General features: G+C 42.1%; 1 protein-coding gene across 6 annotated transcripts in view; it reads right to left on the reverse strand.

Annotated features, from left to right (window-relative positions):
• The window catches only part of ELMO1 (engulfment and cell motility 1), a 376,239-nt gene that overhangs the window by 77,007 nt on the left and 273,311 nt on the right, over positions 1-25,921 (reverse strand). For 5 of the 6 annotated variants that reach the window (XM_042475479.1, XM_042475477.1, XM_042475480.1 and 2 more), the window contains one exon: positions 24,132-24,268. In XM_042475479.1, the coding sequence (XP_042331413.1) occupies positions 24,132-24,268 (137 nt within the window). Of the gene's footprint in view, positions 1-3,718; positions 4,237-24,131; positions 24,269-25,921 lie in introns of those variants that run through there. The other variant, XM_042475482.1, reaches the window with a different exon arrangement.

Genomic DNA, 25,921 nt, shown 5'->3' on the forward strand with positions numbered 1-25,921 from the left:
TATCTATCTATCTATCTATCTATCTATCTATCTATCTATCTATCTATCTATCCTCTCTTCTTATTAAAGTAAATCCATATTAAAGTAAAAGATGGCACCCAACATGGATGTTCATGCTATACAGTAAGCCTGTCATATCTGCAGGTTAGTCATCCATGGACTGGAGGCCCTTGGATCACCCCACCCTATATTAGCTAATGGTGTTGCGAGCCCATGGGTGTATGCATGTCACTACCCATCAACTAATATGGACTTAAGTTCCCGCATTTCCCCCATGTGGGGTGGGGGGCAGAACCAAACCTGTGTGGATTGGAAGGGCCCACTAGACACACTGCTGCGATATAGACTTTCTGGTAATAAAATTTGTACTCTGGGGTCCACATCCTCCATACTATTGTGTTTTTCAACTGGTCATCTAAATTCATTGTCTAGTTTCCGATGATCAAGTTATATGGCACAATTAATTAAGATTGGTGATATTTTCAGAGCTTACAGGGTAGCAGATCAACAGCTTAATTTATGGATAACATAAAACTTTCTTTTGACATGAAAGAATATAGTAATGTTAACCACTTTTATACTAGATTAATTCATAGAAGACAATAAGGTACAATAAGAGCTTGCTTATTCAAACTTTAACCTGTACTTCGTTCAATGTCCATCTAATTCTGTGTCTTTAAAGGGTGCGTGTGTCTTTCTATCTAAACAACAAGTGTTCAGCATGACCTTCAAGCAATTTGGCTAAACTAATGGTTTACTTATACACTTACGTTTTAAAAGTAGGTTTGCCAAGCAGTGGCACAAGACCTTGATCCTTGAACAGTCTGTATTCCATGTGCACAAAAAGTGCTGTCACTTTTGCATCCTATTGTAACTAACAGTTCAAAACTACATTTAAACAACTGTATCTTTTAAAGCAAATGTTTAAAGACAAGGACTGTACAGAGCTAAAAACTGTTGGGTGTTAAGACAACAGAATGGTGTGTCTGTGCCACACCTTTCCTATGTATGTTGATTTTGTTTTAGGAAAGGCAAAATAGTAGAAGTCATCACTAAAAGGGTTTCTGGAGTTAAAACTAGAACCCATGCCCATTTGTATTTACATCCAGTCTTAAATATTAGAAGGCAAGGTTAGCCCATCAGGTTAAAAAAAAATCCTTATCAATTTGGACCAATGTCAGGTACCTTAAAATTGCAAACAACTCCAGCACAGCCATAGTGGCTCCCAATTTGTTGTGATAAGCTTTTATAGTTGCTGGAGTCAATCAGCTTGCCTGGATCTTGGGGGCTGATGAAGCTGAAAACAGTCCCTTCTAAAGCTGAAGCCCAATGCATAACAGTCTTGAACTAATGACAAACAAAGCTCTTTACCCAACATTCAGGCTGAAACTGTCATTCATAGATGGTTTTAAATGCAGTTCTGATTTTCTAAATCAGCCATCACCATGGCTGGAAACTAACAAGACAGGCACAAATCATGACCCTAAAGCATAGCAATTAAAGCCTACCCCCCTCAATCGCTTTGCCTTTCAGCCTTTAATGCACCAATACATAAGTAAAACAAATCCCTTCAAACAAGGTTATCGGAGATGCAGAGACTCTAGCAGTTAAACATTATTTGGCTATCAACAGTAAGTGAAGCTGACAGATTTATATTCTGTTTGAATTATACTCTCACAATGTTAGCAATAACTGGATGCTTTTCTGCTGTGATGATTTGAAATAGATTTCTCAGTGAGGGTGAATTACAAGAGGCAGAAAGTCAGTCTAGTGGTATCTTTAAAATTAAATAGTTGTTTTAATTATAAAGAAAAGTGTTTAATTCACAGTTCTGGGATCCTCACTAGACAAACATCTTTTAAAGAATACCACAGTCAGAGGCTTCCTCAAACATCTCACCACTAGGAGTCTGAAGTTCAGGAGGTGTTTTGTCCCTCTATTTAGATGGTGTCTGTGACAGAATATTCAATGGGAAAGGTACAGAATTAAAATTAAGGTACAAAATTAAAAGAGGAATAAACTACTGCTTTGAACAAGTGTTATTTTGTTTCACAGAAAAACCTTCTGTCACTTATGTCAGTTACACTCACTTAAATTTCTTAGTAATGTTCATATCCGTCTTGGCATTAGTATAAGTGAAGTTACTTGCTTAGATTGGGTTAGCTATAGGTTTAGTCATTACGTTGATCCATTAAAATGAATGGAACTTGATGTCACACTTCTTTCAATGAGCCCTCTCTTGCAATGCTTATGTTTTGACCCAACCCAGTATATTGCTAGATTACTTTATAATAATTTCAGGAAAAAATAAATGAAAAACAGCAGGAATGTATTTGCAAATGAAACCAATCCTATGAAAGCCATATATAAAATATTCAAAAAATTGTCTTTGAAATATTCATATAGAAGACACACAGTTGCATTGCAACTCTTATTCCACATCTTCTCCACTCACCATCAACACACACTTTGGTCAAAGACTTAATGCAAATATTCAAAGACCCTTTTCAGACCCCATTCACAGAGTAATTTATTCAATGCTGTACATACAGGTGGGAAAACCAACCCCAGGAGAGGGAATTCAGAGATGAAGAATGTGGCAACTAATATCAATACAATTTCAAACCAAGATACCGTATTCATTCATCACATTGCCCTGAAACAAAACTATGTGCTTTGGAAATATTTCCATATCATAAGAGTCTCAAAGCTTCCAGCCATATGGGGTCTGAAAAATAAACACAAACTTTCCCTGATCCATGTTATTTCTGCATTTCATCTAGTCTTTCTCTTTGGTATCTGAGAGGCTGAGACCATACAGCCATGCAAGGCTCCCAGCCAAACCCTGGATTTGGCCAAACATGAACTGTAATTAATAATATTCATTCTTGATGGAGGGCAACATAATGGGAGAGAAGGCGAGGGCGAGGAAGCGAGATTTGGTGGGACTTCTGAAAAGGAGTTTTTCTGCTTAGAGACTTAAGCTGTAATTCTCTACACACTTATCTAGCAACAAGTTCAACTAAACTCAATGGAATTTACTTCTGAGTAGACATACAGTACATCCATTCACTATAAGCTGACAAAAGCAGAAAGAATTGACAACCCACAGTATATTAGATATCAAACACCGAATTTCCACAGTGCTCATCTGTCCAGGAGAGAAACAGGTGTTATAACATTAGGGATAAAACCAATGAGAAATTTTATTTTTGAACACCATTTTTAAAAAAATAGTTAAAAACAGAATGGAGTGAAAATTCAGTGCTCAGTTTAGAGTATACAATACATAGCATTATGGCTTTATTATCTGAATTAGCTTCTTTTTTTAAGGAGACATGATATATCCTGTGTGGATGAAATTAAAAATCATGTTGGGAAAGCCCCCACTTTTTAAATTTTGATTCCACACTGCTTGATTTGAAATATTGTGGGGGGTTTTTTGGGTAAATTTATAAAACCATTTGAATTAATGATCTATTATGAGAGCAATGTGCCCAAATTCCTTATTCTTAACAATGTATCAAAACCACAGTAGAGCAGTGGTAACTGCTAACAGATATTTAATATACCTTTTTGAATACTTAGAACTATTACAGAAAGCCCAATCTTGCTTGGTTTAGAAATAAGCAAAGCCTATAATAGCTTGCCAGTTTGGTACTTATCCTGATGTCTTAGCTCAAACACCCAGCTAAGGAATTTGCAGATATTTACTTACAGAAATCCTGTGGCTCCATGATTCACAGCAACCAATTTCCCTCTGGTAAAGCAGGAGAACGACCTAATGCTTTTCTGCAGAAGGAAGGGTGCTCTCAAAGAGCAGATGGCCTCGGAGGAAGCTCTTTAATCAGATCCGTTTTCAGTTCGCCATGTGAAAACAGAGCCCTTGTGCACACCTTGGCTTGGCATATATAGTGCAAGTAAAAAAAAGGATAAGCATGTAGCTTTGCTTATGTTTAGAGTGCTGGAGCCCAGTTGTGCTGCGATTGGCAAGCACCCCACAAACCACAGCCAATCAGTGCGCCTGCTTGTTCCAGGGAAACTCCTGCCCATCTATTCAGCATCTTCCGAGACCATATCTCCTAAGAGTCTTCGTCTTGCTCCCAGCATCTTAAGGGGTGGGGGAAACAATCTTTTCCCTGATATCCCCCATGCCATCAGCTTCCCTGTTATATTTTTAGGGCCGAGGAATCATCTAGGGAGGGTTCGGATGAATTCCCAGCTTCCACCTTGTAGGGAAAAAAGAGGAGGGAGAGTGCCTGAGCATAACAATTACTGATTCCATCACCATGGAAACTGACTGGATGCAGTGAGCTGGATTTGTGTAAAACATCTGCTGCCAGGCTCATAATCAAATGCAATCTCATCCCTCTTCCTTCCAAATGCTTATCTGATTGGGAGTTTGCTTCATATGCATGCTATGACAGTGAAAACACGAGATGGGATGTGGGGTGGGGAGAAAGAGAGAGAATATATCTACACACGAAAGGATACATCGCCACAACCTGCTAAATACAAACGCACATGGAAGTAGCTAAAAAGCAAGGATTGGGTCACGACTGCACATTTAAGACAATAAAAGGGAGTCTAATCCTTAGAATGCTCATGCATAAGTCTAGAAATTTTAGTCAAAAAATTGACCACAGAAAATCTGAGTCGATTTATCCACAGGTCAATGTAAGTACTATAAGTACTATACTATAACATATATATATATATATATATATATATATATATATATATATATATATATGGAATCATCCCTGGTCAAAGGCAGCAGTGCAATCTGTCCTGAAAGCACTGGCACCCACCACACCATCCCTCCAACCTTTAGGGTGAGCACAAACAGCTAGACCTGCTGGCATTTTGTAAGTTCTTTGGCATTGTTTTCTTTCGGTTCATCCTTTAGATCATTTGTTACATGCCCCTAAGTTTTACCCTTGACTTATCCACAGGTCATAGCAAAATCCATACTTTCAGATCCAAAACCTGCCTTCGACTTATATGTGAAGTTGACTTATAGTCGAGTATATATGGTAGTTCAGAGGTATGGGTACAACTATATATGTTTCTGTAAGTTACTAAATTTATCTAGATAAAATTTGGCATGTTGACTGATGCAAGGTCCCATGTCTCTGCATTCCATTTGTGCAGTGATAATTTGTTGTTGAGTGCCTTCAAGTCATTTCTGATTGATGGCATCCCTAAGGCAAACCTATCTTATAGTTTTCCCAGCAGAATTCATTCAGAGGGAGTTTGCCCTTGTCTTCCTCTAAGGCTGAGAGAGTGTGACTTGTCCAAGGTCACCCAATGGGTTTCCACAGCCAAGTGGGGATTCAAACCCATCTGTGGTTCTCTGTTCAAACCTTTTTGGTGGGCAGTGCAATGGGCTGATTTAGATACCAATTGGGCACTAGGCATATCTCCATCACCATTAACCAAGAAAGCCAACTAGGAACTCCCAATGGTCTCTGCTGATGCCAAAATTGCCTGTTAAAAAACACCATCTTCCTTCACCTGCATAGGTATGTTGGCATGGGTTTTAGCTCCATCAACATTACATTGAATCCCATGTTGTATGTTGAATTGCAAATCCAAAAATGTAAAAGAACCTCTCTTTGAAAAGACAAGGAAACATTTGAAACCTAGATGATCAAAGGTTCACATACAAGGGACATTTACTTATGATTAGGGCTCAAAGAAAGCATGTGGCGCATAAATTTATTTTCTTCCTTTTTCAGGAGAAAAAGCCCTGTGGCAACAGACAATGTGGAACTGTGGTTTAAAAAATGCACATCAACCCATAGCTGATCCAAGCAATATTCTTAATGCTATTAATGAATTCTTTCACACTCATTTATGCTTGCCTAAATACCCTAAAGGCACCAGATCCCTTCTGATCTTAGTAACTAGGGAGGGTCAGCTGCGGTTAGTACTTGAATGGGAGACTGCCAACAAATATCAGGCCCTGTGGGCTATATTTCAAAGGAAGAAACTGGCAAAAGTGAGTATTTCCTTGCCTAAGAAAACCCTACGAAATTAATGGGGTCACCATAAGTCAACAGGCAACTTGAAGGTGTGCGCGCACATGTATACATATACAAGTCTCTCAGAGTTAGTTTGGATTAAATGACATGATTTCAGCCAGTGCAGGGATAGACAGACAGATAGATAGACCAAAAGATAGACAGACAAAAAGGGGATGGCACTGCTTCATCAAGTACCCTCACTGCAACTTTATCAAAGGTTTCAGTGAGTAAAACAGATGGAACCAAGTAAGAGTTAACAGGGAGAAGTTAACATTTTGTCTGAAAACCAGATGCAAAAACACATTACTTCTATCTATCTATCTATCTATCTATCTATCTATCTATCTATCTATCTACACACACAGTGGGCCCTTCCCTTAAATGGAGGAATCCATTCCAGATCCACACACCCCTCGCATAAGAGAAATATCATGAATGCTCAAGCCCCATTGAAACCAATGGGCCTTGTGTACGCGGTGCACTGCGGTGCATGCCATTGCCACTACTGGCATAAGCTGAAAGCCATGTATGGCACACCTGCATATGGTGCATGAAGGCTGTATATAAATTTAAAATCAAGCTAGACTAACAATGCTTACTTGAGTTAATAGTAAGGAATAGTGTATGAAATTGTATCAACCTTAATACTTGTCTTTGCTGAGGTATTATAAATCTGAAGGCTTTCTCTTAATTGTTGTTTATAGATTTTGACATAATCTTATTTATATTGCTGTTAAAAATACATTTGTTCACATATCCTCTTTTGTTTGTTTTTAAAGACAGTTTTAAAGGGGAAAAGTCTGCATGATAAAATGTGATAAGCCTAGATGCATTCTCAGAATTTAACTTCTGCCACAGCTATGCTGAGAGATTAAACCCGAAGATACCCCAGGGTTCATAGTGACAGAAATAGTCAGGGATAACCTATAATGGAATGACTAGGAGCACGCAATTGGAAGTTTGCCATGTGACTCCTAGTGGTAACAGTGAGAATTGCTAACTTAGAGTGTGTGTGCGGTTTTGTTGTTGTGGGTTTTTTTTTTTTTTGCGTAACAGAGAAAAGAGTGCATTTCTCCCTTGTTGAAATCCTATTCTTTCAGGTTGGCAGGATACTCTTCACCAGTTATTGCAGAGTATATGAAACCGATTTTACGAGTGTAGCTGAAAACAACATTATTAATAATTAAGTAACTATTGCAACTAGTTAAATCAAGGGCATTTATCTGATTCACGGTGTAATGCCAGTAGTTTAAAGTAATCTAGTCAAGCAGGGCATGGACATCTTTAATAACCAGAACAGAGCGCATCTAGAGTCCAAAACACACTGCAGAAATAATCCAGTTTGAGACCACTTTAACTGCCCCGGTTCAGTGTTAGGGAATCCTGGGAACGGTAGTTTATTGCTGCACCAGAGCTCTCTGAAAGAGAAGGGTAAATGTCTCACAAAGGTACAGTCCCCAGAATTCCCTAGCATTGAGCCACAGCAGTTAAAGCGTTTTCAAACTGAATTATTTCTTCAGTGTGTTTTTGACCTAGGTGTACAGCAACCTGCTTTTGTGTATAAGAGATTATTTCCACACTATTATTATGAAGGAAGGATGGGAAAAGATAATTGCTGCTGTTTGTTTCCTGCCCTGCTATCCATGGGTTTCCTGACACTTGGGAAACTCAGCTGGGAAGAATAACACAGATGCAGGAATTTTTAGGGGTTTATCTCATATTTGCACATTCTGAAGTGTTTGGGGGAAATTATTCTGTGCAGAAACACCGGTGTGTGACAAAACTGATATTGTTTGTGCAACCATTTTTGTAGAAAGAACTGTTTGCTTTTCTATCAGTCCTTTGGCACAAATTGTGTGTTTTACACATAAAACATAGTTTTGAGGAACACATGTTTTGGCGTAGAAAACTTTTCTGTGGAAAAAATAGCATTTCCAGAAACAGGGTGTTTTTGTGCAACTATCAAACAAAACCCATGACTGTTGCACACTCTCCTATACATGTTTTTGGAAAGAGTGGTGTGTGTGTGTTTGTGTGTGTGTGTTGGGTGTTTTTTGCTCGTCTGCTTGTTTTGATTGAGGGCTTGCACCAAACCAGAACTTCTGCACATATTAACTTCTTGATATACTTCTGGTAAGATGCAAGTACACAAGGTATTAACAATAACCTAATTGTTATGCGGCTTCAAATCAACTCTGATGTATAGGGACTCTTTTCTATAAATAATAATAAATAAAATCTTTATTTCTATCCCGCCCTTCCAAGAAGATCAGGGCGGCTTACAGCAGTGTGACATGCACACAATACAAAGTTAAAAACACATAACAACAATATACAAACTAAAACAGCAATAAAAGCCCCATAGCCCGTCCTCATGGCCACGGAAGAGGAGGGAGGCCCGCAGGATCTTAATCGGGGAATGCCTGTTTAAATAGGAAGGTCTTAAGGTCCTTCCTAAATTGGGCCAGGGTGGTAGATGAGCGGAGCTCGGTGGGCAGCGTATTCCAAAGGGCTGGGGCAGCTGTGGAAAAGGCCCTTCTTGTAGTAGAGGCCAACCTGGCCCCAGGCACCTTCAGCAATTGCTGCCCAGATGTTCTGAGGGTGCGAGGCGGATTGTACGGGGAGAGGCGGTCCTTTAGGTATCCTGGGCCCAAGCCATTTAGGGCTTTATAGGTAATAACCAACACCTTATATTGAGCTCGGAAGCGAATAGGCAGCCAGTGAAGATCTTTAAGTACAGGTGTTATGTGGCTGGTCCTGGATACGCCAGTGACCAGCCGGGCTGCCATGTTCTGTACCAATTGAAGCTTCCGAGTTTGGTATAAGGGTTGCCCCATGTAGAGTACGTTGCAGAAGTCCAGTCTTGAAGTTACCAGAGCATGTACCACAGTTTCTAGGTCCCTCCGGTCCAGGTATGGGCGCAGCTGGCGAATCAGCCGAAGCTGGTAACAGGTGCTCTTGACCGTCGCATTCACCTGAGCAGTCAGATGAAGCGACGAATCAAGAAGCACTCCCAGACTGCGCACGGAGTCCTTCACGGGGAGCGTGACCCCGTTCAGGACAGGTGGAACCACCGCCATTCCTGGACCCGGGGAACCTATCACTAGTACCTCCGTTTTCTCTGGATTAAGTTTGAGTCGGTTTTCCCTCATCCAGTCCATTACTGACTCCAAACAGGCCACGAGAGGAGAGACGCCATCCCCGGTCACTGCATCAGTCGGAGACATAGAGAAAATGATTTGGGTGTCATCAGCGTACTGATAACCCCGCGCCCCATGTCTCCGGATGATCTCTCCCAGCGGTTTCATGTAAATGTTAAATAGCATGGGAGACAGAATGGCTCCTTGAGGGACCCCAGTTTTAAGGGCCCGCTCGCTGGAGCACACGTCTCCCAGCTGCACCATCTGGGACCTCCCAGAGAGGTAGGAACGGAACCACTGGAGCGCAGTGCCCCCGATTCCCACCTCAGCCAGGCGCCCCAGAAGGATACCATGGTCTATGGTATCGAAAGCCGCTGAGATGTCCAAGAGCACCAACAGGGACACGCTTCCCCGGTCAGCGCTCAGACGGAGATCATCGACCAGGGCGACCATGGCCGTCTCAACCCCGTGACCCACCCGGAAGCCAGTTTGAAATGGATCCAGATAATCCGTTTCATCCAAGACCGTCTGAAGCTGGAACGCAACCGCCCTCTCGATCACCTTCCCCAAAAATGGTAGCAGCGAAACAGGCCGATAATTATTATGTACCAGGGGGTCAAGGGAGGGCTTTTTTAGGATCGGTCTTACAATGGCCAATTTAAGATCCGATGGAAATCGCCCATCCCTGAGAGAGGTGTTAATTATCCGGCGTAACAATGTCGTTACCGCCGGTCCCCCCTGGGCCGCTAACCACGAGGGGCAGGGATCAAGAGAGCAGGTTGTTTTCCGAACACTTCCGAGGATCTTGTCCACATCCTCGGTACTCACCAACTCAAACTCATCCAGTGTAACGTAGTCCACGGAGGCTCTGGACACTTCTACCCTTGGCTCTGCCATAACGTCGGCGTTCAGACCTTCGCTTATACGAGAAGTTTTATCCACAAAAAAGTCGTTAAACAGGTCACAGCAGGCCTTAGAAGGTTCAAGGATCTGGTTCAGGGCAGGAGGGAGCTGAGTTAGCTCCCTGACCACCCTGAACAACTCTGCCGGACGCGACTCAGCGGACGCAATACGAGCACCATAGAACGTATTCTTTGTTGCTCGGATTGCCTCTCCGTAGTCCTTTAACAATCGGTCTAGGAGAGTCTTGTCGTGTAAGCAAAGGTGTTTCCGCCAACGGTACTCTAGCCGTCGCAGAACCCGCTTCCTCGCCCGGAGATCTTCCGTATACCAGGGCTTACGATTGGAAGCGGGCCTGAGAGGACGCTTGGGAGCGATTCTGTGTATAGCCCCAGAGAGGCCGGTATTCCAGATACCGGTAAGGGCATCAACAGAGTCGTCGTCATTTCCAACCGTGAGCCCCTCTAAGGCTTCTTGGAACCTTTCAGGTTCCATCAGCCTTCGAGGGTGGACCATCCTAACTGGTCCACCACCCCCGGGGGGGATCTGGGTAGAAGCCTTGATTTTCGCCTCTACCAGGAAATGATCCGTCCATGACAGGGGGGAAATATTAGCTATTTCCGCCCACGGATTTTCCGCATCCGAACAGAAGACCAAATCGAGAGTATTACCCGCACAATGCGTGGGACCCTGTATTAGCTGGGACAGGCCCATGGCCGCCATGGTCTCCATGAATTCCCGAGCCGCACCGGATGGAACATAGCTGGCCGTGAGGGAGATGTTGAAGTCGCCCAGGACAAGAAGCCTGGGCGTCTCCAACATCAGCTCAGCAACCAACTGTGTCAGCTCGTTAAGGGAGTCCGCTAATGCACGGGGTGGCCGATACACCAGCAGAATCCCTAGACTGTCCCTAGCCTTTAGGGTCAGGTAAATACACTCGATGTAGGAGGTCTGTCGGATGTGGTTCCTGGTGAGGGACACGGTGTTCCTATGTACCAAGGCCACACCCCCCCGCCCACCTAACCTGCGCTGGTCCTTCACCGAGTACCCGGCGGGCAGGGCCTGAGCCCACACAGCATCCCCTTCAGGCCCCAGCCAGGTCTCGGTAATGCAAGCCAGGTCACACTTAGAGTCCTCCAGGAGATCCTGGAGGATGTGGGCCTTGTTATTAATGGACCTGGCATTGCACAGGAGCAGCGACAGGGTTTGTGGCACGGTTGGAGAGACCCTCAGGTCCTTCAGGTTGGGAGGGGGACAGGAAGGCGGGATAGGTATAATGCATCTATCTCGCCTTCCCCTGGAACGCAAGTCCCTTCTCCCACCGCCATACCTCCCCCTGCCCCACACAACCTTAATTGGAGCTCCGCCCTCCCAGATGTCGTCCCCGGCCCAGGCATCCCCCGCATCCCTAACCTCCCCCCAACCCTCTATGGCGACTAATGGAGCAGAGGGCAGCCACTGCAGGCATCCTCATGCTCCCTAGGCAACCTAGCCTTCCCACGCCCAACCGGAGCTGCGCAACTGCGCAGCTCCGCAGCTGCGATGTTTCCCCAAGTCCAGGGGCGGCACTCCCGGGGCGGTGCGCAGATGCGCACCTCCAAAACCACCGGGAGGAGGCTGCCCGGCGAAGGGGGTGCAGTCCAGCGACGTCAGCGGCGGCGGCAGCGTCCGGTGTGGAGGCAAAGGGGGCGTGTCGAGAGGGTCCGGTTGCCCGGCTTTTATCCCCGCCGCTCTCACCTGGCGGGGCTCCTCCCAACTTCCCCCCAGATGGTCCTTTTCTAGGAGTTTCTTGGCAAGATTTGTTCCAAGGAATTTTGCCTCCTCCTCAAGTTGAGAGATTGTGACTTACCCAAGGCCATTCAGTGGATTTCCAAGGCTGAGTGTGGATTTGAACCCTTGTCTCCTGAAGTCCAAGTCTAACACTCAAACCACTACACCACACAGGGCATATCCAATGCCAATTTTACAAAAGTTATTGCAACCTATACTTGGCATCAACATTTACCATGAACATGTCATCATATCCAACATTATGTTATGCTCCTTAGTATGTGATTCGCATATCTGCAATACGATATTACATATTTTATGAATGGGACTTTTTTTTTAATTGTTAAGAGCCAGATTCCTCTATGAGGTAACATATCATGGGTCTTATACCAGAAGAACCAACTCTGAATATAGCTTAGTGTCTATAGCTTAGTGTCACTCTTTCTGTGCCCCATCCTTTAACAGTTCTGTGTGTCACTCCTTCCTTGCGCTGCATGCGATTGGGATCACATAAAATTAGGCTAAGAGACATAACCCTCAGACCAGACATTCACTACTCTATACATGCCATACTACAAATGTGCAGCAGTTTTCCTCAATCTGGCATACTCCATATTACTGAACTACAACTCCCATTCATTGGCCATGCTGGCTATTGACAATGGCATTTGCAATCCTAGAGTGGAAGATTGATGCAAAAGAAATATTGACAAGATATACCCATATACAATATGTTGTTGTTATTGTTGTTGTTGTTGTGTGCCTTCAAAATGTTTCTGACTTATGATGACCCTAAGGCAAACTGATCATGGGGTGTTCCTGGCAAAATTTGGTGAGAGGTTTGTCATGCCTTCCCCTGAGGCTGAGAGAGTGTGACTTACCCAAGGTCACGATGAACTTCAACTCCTAGTACAACAAAGCAAATATGATAGAATAGGCATCACTGAAAACTGGTGGGATGAGTCTCATGATTGGAATGTGGAAATAGGGGGGTATAACCTTTTCAAGAGAAACAGGCCAAACAGGAAAGGAGGAGGAATAGCCCTATATGTCAGGGACATTTACACCAGTGAAGAGATCCAGGACATCACCTGGGAGGGTTTTATGGTAGAGCTGAGAATCGAATCCTGGTCTCCAAAGTTGCAGTCCAACACTCAAATCACTACGCCATGCTGGCTCAAAGAATATATAGCCATACTATATATTACATCACTGAATACTTTTGCAATTATTATATTGCTGATTGTGTACAATGTGATTAAGAAATACTTACTGTAAGGAGAAAAGAAAAGCCAGCCACCCATTCCCACAGAACAAGAAAGCGTATTTCAAAAATAGATATCTCTGATATCATTTTCCTGACCCAAATATTCAGTCTCACAGACACACAAATACATGTGTTGCAATAAAATGTTCTCCTGTTCACCAATCCTGTTCAACCACTTGCACTTTCCTGCATGGCACTCAGTTCCATTCTTCTTTCCACACTTCTGTTTCCCCTGCATTTAGTCATCATACTGTGTCCACAAGTATGTTCATTCCTTACTTGTTATTCCTCTCCCATGTTTGCCTTCTCCCCTTTTGTACTTATGGAAAGCTCAAGTCTCCCTACTGAAGATTCAGTCATCTGTGAAACTGTCTGGTCTGCCTGATGTCTGTTATGTTCATCTGGATAGAACAACTGGAATAAATACAGTGCAGTTACTTACAGGGGAAGTCTGAGACACAAGGATATTATGTTGTTATTGTTAGTGTTATTAGTAGCTTCTGACCTTAAGGTGGGGGTTTCTGGGGCCGACTCATACAAGATCACTCAGTGGCTTTCTATGGCTGAGAAGGGATTTGAACCCTGATTTCCAGAGTTGTAGTCCTATGCTCAAATCCCTACACCAAGTTGGCTCTCATGTCATGGCATACAATTGAAAAATAAAGTCCCACTTCCATTGAAGAATCAGAATGGTAATGGTTATGTTTTTAATTATATCTAGCTATCCGGACAGCCATTGACAAAAAAGGATTAGACAAATAATAATAATAAAAAATAAGATTATTACTTAGCAATTCTGCCAGCATGGTGTAGTGGTTTGAACATTGGACTATGACTCTGCAGGGTTTGAAACCCTGTTTGGCCATGGAAACCCACTCAGTGATGCTGGGCAGATCACACTCTCTCAGCCTCAGAGGATTGCAATGGCAAAGTCCCTCTGAAGAAACATGCCAGGAAAACTCTGTGATAGGTAGGTTTGTCTTAGGGTCACTACAAGTCAGAAAGAACTTGAAGGAACACAATAACAGCAATAACAAAATGTGTAGTGCCTAGTTTTTTTTCATTTTCCCTGGAAAAGCCAATTTCATATAAGATCACATTTTGCTAAAACCACCCCTTTCCCCTGGCTTCATCATCACATCAAAGCAACGATACTCCAGAATATTACTTGATTTCTGTGGATAGGACTTTGTATTTCTGTGAATTTTCTTCTTGGAAATATTAAGATAGATGGCAAATTAGTCTCAAGTGAATAAGGCCATTGCAATAGTGGTGTAATTTACAGGGTTATGAAATTACGCATACAGCACACATCTCTGAAAATCAAGAGGCATAAAAGCACCCTGCCATAAAGTTGTAACCTTATAGTCCCCATACTACTAAAAACAGTATTTTGAAAGGAGGTGGGTGGACCATTTTGCCGTTAGGTATAAAGCTGAATTCTGTAGACCAGTACTCCTTCTAAACTCTACTCCACAAAAAGCTCAGTTTCAGAAGCAACCAAATAAATTTGTTTTAGGAGAGAGACAAGCATGGGGCTTAGACCACAGAAAAGTCTGCATTCAGACAGAATGATCTGAAATATTCTTTTTCTTTGCTGCCACTATCATATCATCTAGATCAAAGTTACTTAAAGAAAACAGCAGCAGCACTGGGAAAAATCAGTCTTTGGTTAAGAGGAGCTATAGAAACCTCATTGTCAACAGCATCATTCATTGTGATAACCTTATTTCTACTGAAACAAAACCTCTGGAACATTATCCCCCCCCCCCCCCTTTGGTTTTCTATTCAGTTATAATGAGGTCTAAAGTCTAGGGAGCTTTCAGGCTGAATTCCAGGCATTGTGACTTGCAAAATGAAACTCTGGTATTATATGTGCACTGACATTTATATCAGCAAGAATTCATGCAGCAAAACCCCATATGCCATGCACTACTAATTTAGCTTAAATGTGAATATAGGAAACGTAACAAAACAAAACAAAACAAAAAAAAAAAACCCACTGTGGTGATATGATCTCCATCACTTCTTTAAGCAGACAATGACTGACCCTTCCAGTGCACTAAATAATTCAAGGCGCAATGACGTCTCAAGTCACACTGTATAACTTCATTCAGTGACAATCAATCCTGTTAAAAAGATGTTTTCATACATGTGGCTGATTTGAACAGCAGAAACTGAAATGTTTTCCCCTACTGATTTTCAATGAATTTATAATCTGCCATGTACTCCCTAGGGGAAAATTCATGTACTTTATAATCAATATTGGGCTCATACTACAACCACAGTGACTTTTAAAAATCAATTTGGATTGGATGTGGATGCTGTGAGCCAGTGATTTTTATCCGAATTTAAAATTCTGCTGCCAAAAGTCTTGGGCATCTGTGTATAAATTAGTTATTACAAAGACATGAGTGTGTATATCCTCTGTTCTGGAGAGCATGTAGAACAACATTAACAGTGGCTTCCACAGCCCCAGAATTTATTTCATGACTGCACAACTAAAGTTGTAAGGCTTTTCATGACATGCTATGACAGATATTGGTGGTGACTTTCAGAGACATTCTACAGTTTTCTCTTCGTGAGACAACATCTCCCTCTCCCTCTCTCTCTCTCTCTGTGTGTATATATATGTGCTATAGAAAACAAATACCACACACAACATCAATGTGTGAAATATGACAACTATGATGTGTTTAATTGGCCATAAGTATAGAGTTAGTGGTTCTGGCCAAACATATTGCTAAACAGTAGGATCATTCCATCTGGAAGACAACTCAGGCAGCCAAATATTGATTATTAATGCATACAGAATCCAAACAAGAAGGAAATGGAATCTGCATACATAGATGAACTGGTAAGTCTGTAGTTGCCAATGGTTAGTAAGGGGAAAAGAGTCTTATATTGGCTCATCCAGAATGTTGAGCTAAATGTTGGGGTGGCGGGAACTGAAAGTGAGGAGGAGGAAGAAAATATTGGCTTACTTAAGTCTCAGCAACCTACATTCTATATCTTGGAGGGTGCATTAGTACTGGGAGAGTTGCATACCATCATTTTAAAATAAACTCCCATCCCATTTATGCTTAAAATCCCCATCAGACTGGGTTATCCAGTTCACAAGAAGTGCGTTTCTTGAAGAAGGCTTTAGGGGACATACACGATCAACAATGGAAGAGGATAAGAACTGAAGAAGCAAAAAGAAGAAACTAAAGATGGAAAAACTCATCTAGGTTCTCAACTCAACAAGCATTCTCTGAAGATGCCAGCCACAGATGCTGGCGAAACGTCAGGAATAAATTCTTCTAGAACATGGCCACTTAGCCCGTAAAACCCACAAAACCACCCCATCAACTAGGTTCTCTTACAGCAGGGGAAAGGGAACTCAGGGAAGGGTAGTTTGGGTGCACAAAGCATCTGTGCCAGAGGGGCAGGGTGAGGTGGGGTTCCTGCCAAAAACCATTCAGCTCTGGAATGTTCTGATCATGACTCTGTGCAGGCAGAAGACCCCCTGTGAAAGTCTACAGAGATCATGAAAAAAGAAGAGACATGTTTCTAGATAAAGTAAAGCAAAAAGGAAACTGTTTCTGCTTCCTGCTCTCCCAACACTCCCCCTTTCCTGCTGGACAGCTATATCAATACAGCCACATACTTGAATCCTCTACTGTCATATAGCACGGCAAGGAATGGTTGCTGGGGTGGGAAAGAACAAAAGAACATTCCCTTCTTCCCAGCCTGAACAAAGTTTCTCTGAACAGGAATAGCAGCACCACTTCTTACATCAGAAAACTGAAACCATGGTTAAGGAAATATAATCATGATTTAAGGTGGGTTTGCAAACAATAATTTGCTTTAGTAATCATTAAGTGTTGTAACTGAACTGAGCAATGTGCCTCTCCACCCTTTCTCTCTGAAAAGTAATAAGTGAACAAGACCAAAGATATGAATAATCAAAAAGAGGCTGACAAATGTAACAAATATGTATTGATTTTGAAATGGCCTGTCGCCTAATTCAAATAAAACAGGATGATTATATATCAAATGAAGGTATAAATGGATGTGTATACAGCACAAATTCACTTGCAAATCCCCTTTTCAGCCTGTTGCAAAGGGAATACTAATACTAATAAAAGAAAATGAAAATGTGACATATTTTAAAAATTAATATTACCTCTATAATAGATGCAAAACAACACAGCATAATGTTACAAATCCCTTTCCAAGAAATGGATTCTAATGAAGTAGATCCGATAACCTTCAGTGCACCCAATTACTGTCTCTTAGCCAGTTTTCAGTATAGCTGAATACTATTTTTTCAATTAAAAAACTCTGTAATGTTACATAAGCTGTGTAGCAGATAGCTGTAAAATAAGTTAGAATTAACCAAGAAACTGCTTGAGTAATATTCATACAACACCTAATTGATAGAACAATATATTTATAAGAATTATCCATTTGTGAAATCCCACTCCAGAGGATAATTATGTAGAATTTAATCTATGCTAAAGTTGCCAAAGAGCTGGAAATGTAATATTTATTATGACTAAAACTATTTTGTTTTGTGGTCTCTTATATAGATGAGAGCCAAATTCAGTTCTGGTAAGAAAAGTGTAATATTTTAGATTCACTATGTTTTCCCTTGAATGGATTCTTTAGAGGGTCAATAAAAAAGCAATTACATTCATTTACTTTGGAAATTGCAAAAATCCTAGAAGAAAACAATAACTGCGTTTGTTAACATCTCTAAAGTGAGAATTACCACCAGAAGCATCAGAAAGAAAGGAAGGAATTTATAGTTGGCCTCTGTATCCATGGATTCTGCATCCACAGATTAATAAAACAAACCAACAAAAGCAAACTTTGATTTTGCCATTTTATATAAGGGACACCATTTTACTACCCCATTGTATATATAATAGGACTTGAGCACGCACGGCTTTTGGTATCCATGGGGGAGCAGGGAAACAAATCCCAGTGAATATCAAGAGTGCAATGAACTACAGATTTAGATGTGTGTGTTTGGAATTACAGAGCATCCTTCAACTACTAGGTTAACCTGAGAACCTGCATTTCTGTTTCAGTTGTTTTTCTTCAAACAAACCATCTATTATAACCATTTTGGTTTCATGTTTCACCCTATGCATTTGTAACACAGATCCTGTACTGGAGAGCTAAATGAGTATATTCCCAGAATAACCAAGGGTCTGTATATGTGTACTGCAAGGAGCAACTTAAGAACACTATCAGATAATTCTTATAGTTATGTACACTTGACTCTCTGAGGATTCACCATTTCAATCAGACCAGCTGCCTTCAGAAAGCCTTGTTAGCTCTTTTATGCTCCGGAAGCTGGAAATAGCAGCCTCTACAGAAGTTTGTTTTTACAGTTACAGAGATCTCCTATTTGCAAAAAATCAAATGCCAGGTAAAGGAAGATTGTTTTATCCTTTATCCACCAATGACTTTGCTGCAGTGACCCCTAAACTGCAGAATATATTTCTCTTTGAACATCTGTAATTTGTAGTCCTAACTTTTAATTATCATATGAAATAACCGCTGCCTCAAATGGCCTTGTTCATTGCTGATGCTGATGTACATTGTTAGGACACTGTTCTTCAGAGGAAGTAGCATAACACATTTTTCATTTTAAAAACTCCTGAATTTAGACAATTAGTCATTTACTATGAGCAATTTTTCATCCTTAACTATGGCTGCAATGAGAGACTACTGGGAAAAGGCAGCAGAACAGGATATTTATGTTCCGCTTTGTTGAATGTTTGGTTACCTCATCAAGAAATACAAATAATTCATAATGCAAGCAATAAACGTGTCTTTCAAATATCTCACCATTCATTTGGGCTTTTAATTATATGAAAGATGTACATCTCCAAACATTAAATGTACATGGTTTGGTTAAGCATTGATGCAGTAGAAATAAGTTTTAAAAGCATAGTGCACTTGACTTACAGCATCCAAATTTAAAAAGAAATAATCAGACACATTGTAATGACTGGGCCTCCAGTCATTTGAAGTCTTCTGTCAGGCAATAAAGAGTTAAGCTGGGAGGGAGGTACATGCAAATGAGTAACTACATCACAGCTGATGGAAGGCCCACATGGCCAATCAGTGCGCAGGAGAGAGAGAGTTTCCTTCAACTGAGGGATATAAAAGGCCTCTGAGATAAGTTGGAGGATTTTCTGCAGTGATGAGTCTGAAGTGAGAGTATCTCACTTGAAGTGGGTCTTGTTAGTTGGGAAAAACTGGACTAGAAGATTGGGAGGCCAGGGTTTGAATCTCAGCTTGGCTATGGAAACCCACTGAGTGACCTTGGGCGAGTAGCACTCAGGCGCATTGCAGACCGCCCAAAAGGGGCGGTCTCAGGCCGTTGCCGGTTGCAGCGCGGAGGAGCCGCAGCAGCCAAACCGCGTGACTCCTCCGCGCTGCAAAAAAGGAGCGTGAAAATCGCGCTCCTTCTGGCAACCCGGAAGAGACGTCGCAAGTGCCAAAGCGCACACTCGCGACATCTCTTCTAGGTTTGGACATGAGGATGCAGAACATCTGCTACATCAAGATGGCAGCGCCCATCTGTATAGGGCACCGCCATTTTGATGTATGGATTATGCACGAGGGGCAAGGCATGTCCGGAAGCGCCACCTCTCGTGTGTAATCGCGGGGCGATGACGGCGCCTCATGGGTCCATCTATAACATGCCTCACTCAGCTTCAGAGGATGAGATTTGCAACAGCAAATAACTTCTGATGAAACTGCCAAGAAAATCCTATGATAGGCTCGTCTTAGGGTCACCATAAGTTGGAAAAGATTTGAAGACACACAACAACAACAACAACAGTTGAAGACAGTAGGAAAAATGGAAGGCTGTATTACTGATGGATATATCAATTGGGCAAAACTCAGTTCTTCTCTGCAGCACCCGAAAAGGGTTGTTAATTACAGGGTCTCTTGGAGCTCTCATTCACAAGTTCATAATTGGAACCCAACATGAGAACTCCTCACCACCACCGAACTCTAGTCATATTTTGCCAAACAAGTTATACTACATGAGGAACATCAGAAAAACCTGACACACCAGGCCAGACTAAAATTTCTTCAGTTTATTTCCTAGTTGGAAATAAAGTTTTTTAAACAAAGTTTTAAGTAACTGGGAAGATGGTAACTAAACCAATGAAGAATGAGAACTGCTCTCCCAAAAGACAAATACATGAACATGCTCAAAAACTTGAGCAGACTGAAAAACTCCTGCTGCCACTAGATTAGAATATACAATTTAGCTTGATTAATGAAAAACTAAATGAAAGAGCTGTTCCGTCTTCAGTTATGATTAAAGACCAAAACTGGCCGAGTAGTTTTCAGGAAGATAGCGGTCCCAGGAGCCAAAATCCAATATACTGTAATTGCAGTAAAATCTGATAGGGGATTATCTTATACTCTTTTCACTCATTTGCTCACATACATAAAACTCACTAGAATAGGAAAATATATGGAACTGCTAGTTAAAAATTTCATTCTAGCACTAAGGTTGGCTGCAGGGGAAAATCCTGATATTAAGAACTTGAAGAACGAAAGCAAGAAGCTGGCAATGTACTACATACTCCAGGGGCCACATCATGTTATTGGTGACACCAAAGTAACCAGACAAAAATAAGAAAGAAAACAGCACTGCTTCAGTTTGCAAAATGAATCTGGGAAGTATGTGCATAGACATCAAGCATAACTATCTATCTCAGGTGTGATAGCAACATCAATATACAGATCATTTTTCAGAGCATATAATCCAGTTGAGTTTCAACATTCCTTTTTTCAAAAAACATACTTTCAATACTACTTTCCCACCAAGCTTCATCTTTCTGTGCCCCCCTCCCAAAACTAGACCACAACAGGTAGAGAAGCCTCTAAGACTGATTTTCTAGTGGCTTGGAGGGCTGCTGGGTGAGAAGATAATTTTGTTGCCCTGATTGTAAAGTACCAGAAAGATACTTTTAGGCCAGCAGCAGAAATTCTTTTGGGTTACAGCCATGGTATCAGCCAGCCATATGTTATTTTCCACTGAAATTTGCTCCATTTGTTAGTCTGGTTTTCTTCCAGTACTCAGTTCCCAGAATTACTAGTAGTGACAAGCAAACATGGGTGAAAAACTAAGGCGGGTTACAGACGGGCAAAAAGGGATGTACTCATGACGTCATGAAGGTAGAGCCTTCAGACGGGCTTTACCTGAATGCCGTCATGAACACGCCCCCCGCACGCCTCAAGCGGGAAGAAGCGGCATTAAAAAGGTGCTGCTTTTTTCTGCTTCTTTTCTGTTTGATGCGTACCTGCGCAGTTCCGTCTGTAAGCTGCTGCACCGATACGTCAGAATTGCTATGCCGCAAATATAAGTTGCCGGTTTAAAAGCTCCGTGTCAGCTGCGTCGCATAATGGGTTGGGTTCCGGGACATGCGTGGTTTGCAGTCAAGCTTTAATTGCAACGTCCGCTGCCATGGAGCTGTGGAAGCTGAGGCACAGCTGCGGCGCATTTTAAGCCTCGTAACCCTAACCCTAGAGCCACTTGTGCGCATGCGTTGCTAGAACCGCGGGAAGTTGTAACTTTTGCCGGCAGATGTTTTGGTTGTAGAAAGTGAAAAGGGAAAGTTTGGGATTTAAAGTGACCCCCTACACACATTCCTGCCCCATTTTCACCTGGGAATGGGCACAGTTCGGCTGCTCCTGGCACAGCTGTGTGGCGGCTCCCCTTTGCCACCAGGCAGGATGGCTCAGCCATCCACCAGCACCCCGAAAAAAGGCAAGGGGACGTCTTGGTCTCATACTGAGATGGCTGACCTCATAGCTATATGGTCCCAGAAACTGGAGTAACTGCAGAAACTGGAGCAGTCCTACCTGAATGCTGACACATATCGAGAAGGGGAAGAAGCCATGAGAGCTGCTGCACCGGTACACCAGAATTGCTACGCCGCTACTTTAAGTTGCCCATTTAAAAGCTCCGTTGCATAGTGAGTTGGGGTCTTGGAACATGCGCAGTTTGCAGTCAGGCTTTAATTGCAACGTCCACTGCCATGCAGCTGTGGAAGCTGAGGCACAGCTGTGGCGCATTTTAAGCCTCGTAACCCTAACCCTAACCCTAACCCTAACCCTAGAGCAACATGTACGCATGCGCTGCTTGGAAAGTTTGGACTTTAAAGTGCACCCCTACACACATTCCTCTGCCATTTTCACCTAACAATAAAAAACGCTAAAACTGTAAATATTGACATATGTACAAGGGAGGTGAGGGGAGATGGCAGGGGGACAGCGGTGGCAGCGGAGACAGCTGTGGCTGCGCATTGCAGATTCAGCAGGAGCGCGGGGACCAAAGGAGAGGAGGCATCCATGATGCTGGTGACACTGGCAACATGCAAGTGGACAAGGATGCCAACACCAGCTGATCACCAGCTGGCAGGAGACCACCATTGTTTTTGGGCAGAGCGGGGGGGACAGTTTAAAGGTGCTTGGGTGCTTTAAATGCGCACATAGGCTTTCTGCCGCTGCTTAGCGCTGTAGCTGCGCAGCTGCGCATCCACCAGCCGGCAAAAGAAAAAAAAAAGCCGCGGTTTGGGGTGCCCGTGCGGAAGCTGCCTCTCTTTTTGCAGCGTCCTCCGAGGCGGTGGTATGGAAGCTCCGGGTCCGAAACGGACCCAGGTGAGGCGTCTTCACTGCCCCCCGTGTGGAAGCTCCAACACCTGAAGCACGCCCCCGGGGCGGGCCGTCTGGAGGCTCCGCATTCAGCTGAATACACCTCCAAGACGTCCTCCCCTGCCCGTCTGTATCCCGCCTGAATCTCTAACCAGCTTCTGGACAGTAACACTACCACATCATTTCATTATTCATTCTTATGAGAATTTAAATCTAAGATATACCACCATTTAGGACCTAAGACATCTCAGAACAATTAAGTGGCAGAAATACTTTCATACTTCCATCATATTTGTTGAACTTTGAGTAGACAGTATTATGTTCCAATATGGAATATCCCGTATATACTCGACTATAAGTCGACCTCATGTATAAGTCGAGGGTAAGTTTTGGGGGCAAAATTATGGATTTTCATATGACTCGTGGATAAGTCGAGGGTAAGACTTAGGGGCACATAGCAAAGGAGCTAAAAGATGAAGCAAAGCAAAACAATGTCAAAGAATTTACAAAATTCCAGCAGACATAACTCTTTGTGCTCAGTCTTAAGGCTGGATGGATGAGAGAGTAAGAGGGAGTCAATGCTTCCAGGACAGATTATACTCTTGCTTTTCACCAGGGGATGGTTTCTTCTTTTAAAGAAGAGTTAAGGTACAGTACTTACATTGACCCATGGATAAGTCGACTCAGGTTTTTTGGGTCAATTTTTTGACCTAAATTTCTAGACTTATACATGAGTATATACAGTAATACTACTTAAAGTTCAACATACTAGCCTTTGCAACTAAAGGAAAAAGCCACACAAAAATATTGTTGCAATATTTCCATTTAGTAATTTAGAATTTCAGAGGCTAAAATAGTATTAAGTGATATGGAAACAATGTTTTATCCCATTTCTGTCAAATGGTGGGGTGAAATTCAAATTTTAAAATGTATGCTTTTGCCCCAAGTAAATGTTAGTTCTTTCTTTAATAAAGGCAATTCAAATTATCAGGAAGGCATATGGTATAATCCTCTGACTGAACTGTACAACATTGGAGTCAAATTTGTACATAAGAGATCAATTTCTTTTAAAAGTACATTCCTAACACAACTTACTTGTGTCTTAGGAAAAACCAAAAAGCTTTCCTACTGGTAGATTCTCCATGTGCAGAACAACTCTGATGGAATGATAGGTTCAAATAAATAATTATTGCCTGCCCATCTTTAAGCAGGAATGATCACATGAGAGAAAAACATCTGAATTACATTTAACTAACCCAGAGATGTACATAAAATTAGAGAAATTATAAGCTAAGATAAAAAAGAGAGATATGTTACATAATGCTCCATTCCCAATAATCTTGCCTTGTTGAAGTCTTCAGAGGTTGCTCTCATCTCTTTCCATGTCTTATTCAAGAGCTGGATGCAGATACAGAAGAATTCTTCAAAAGATCTGTCATGCGTGAAGAACATTGGGTGGAAATCATTGCAGGTCTCACTGGCTAAAAATAAATATGTAAAAGAAAAAAATATGAATAAAGTAGTGAAAAATGGATGTTTCTAGAATAGGGGTAGGAATTGTGGGGTCCTCTAGATATCATGGAACTGCAACCTCCAGCACTCCTTACTGTTAGCTATGTTAGCTGGACCTTATGGGAATTGCAGTTCAATAATATCTGGAATACACCACAATTCCCATCTCTGTTCAGGAATCAAACAGGCCAGCAATATATTTGACATAACAGAGGGCAGTTAGTACAATTTGAAAATCAGCAAACATAATCAAGATACCTCTCCAGAAAATAAGGAACAATGAACTAGATCAGAAGTGAGCCAATCAGCTAGATCTGATAGGAGCAGTGATGGTGGTCATCGTGACTGTAGCTATTAGGGAAGAATCGGTTACATTGTTTTATTCATGTCACCAGACTTATGAATGGGTAAGTTCATCTGCAAAGGCAAATTGACATTTGGGGAAGAGCCTAACGCCTAACACCTGCCTATTCTGTTCCTCAAATGCTTTATCCCTTGCATTCATTTTTTGAGTTAGATCTTGGTTGAGCATCCACAGTATGCCATAAAATGCTTTATTTTCCCCCTGGAATAAATATGGTAACAAAGAGAAGTGCAATGCTGGACTATAAGAGAGAACTCTACCAGGCCCAGTAAATCACATGAATCCACCTACTTGGCCATGGCAAGAATCTCCTGCCAAAGCACATTTTGGAAACACTAAGGTGCTGGAGGTCAAAGCAGGAAGGAAAGCAGAAAAGAGAGAAGCAAAATGGAAGGAAGGTGGGTGTCTCCTATTGGAGCAGAAGGCAGGTGGAGACTCTCAAAAAGCTATTCTTGCCTGTCGGAACAAGTGGGAGGAGCATGCGGATGGGAAAGGATATAATTTACTGGAAACATTAAGCTTGCCTACATTTGATGCATTCACTTTACCTCTGTTTTGGGTGTTACAGAGGTATACCCATGTTGTTACATGGAGGTCCTGCAAAGTGGAAGCATGGAGTTTCCTTCCAAGTATGGATTCTAACTCATGTTATCAGGAAGATTAAAATCTAATCAATTTCTTTCAGTTACGTGGCTAAGGTACAAGTTAATTTAATAGACCAGGCCCAATAACACTTCATTCTTTTCCATGGCTGGATACTCAAAGAGAGTTATGAAAGTCATTGGCTTCAATCTACAAGTCAAGTCTGAGTCATTAAATTAAATGAGTGGTGTCAAGGGTCTCATTTTCCAGGGAACATGGAACCTTCCATTTCCATTCATTCTGAGTGCAGCTGTGACTGAGCAGCATTTCTGATCATCAGACCTTCGGTCTATAATTGAACACAACAGTAGCAAATCCCACGGGGAACTTGTAGTTGTCATCAACCTCCATTAAGCATAAGCAAAATAAAACAAAGCTTTTGAAACGGTGCCATGCATACAAGGGTTTGAAACTGGGCTATGGCCTTGAGACATCAAGGTTCTTTTTTGAAAACAAAAACAAAATCCCCAAACCTCACAGGATGAGCTCCTCGGTGATCTCTCTTACAAAGGCAGAGTAAACAAAAAAACAGAGGAGCTTTTTAGGTTCAAGAAATTCCTGGTCTTAATAGTATCAACAACAAGTCAAAGCAGGACACTAGTGTTTTCTTTACTAG

This window comes from Sceloporus undulatus, chromosome 6 (assembly GCF_019175285.1).
Source record: "Sceloporus undulatus isolate JIND9_A2432 ecotype Alabama chromosome 6, SceUnd_v1.1, whole genome shotgun sequence".
Classification (NCBI taxonomy): domain Eukaryota; kingdom Metazoa; phylum Chordata; class Lepidosauria; order Squamata; family Phrynosomatidae; genus Sceloporus; species Sceloporus undulatus.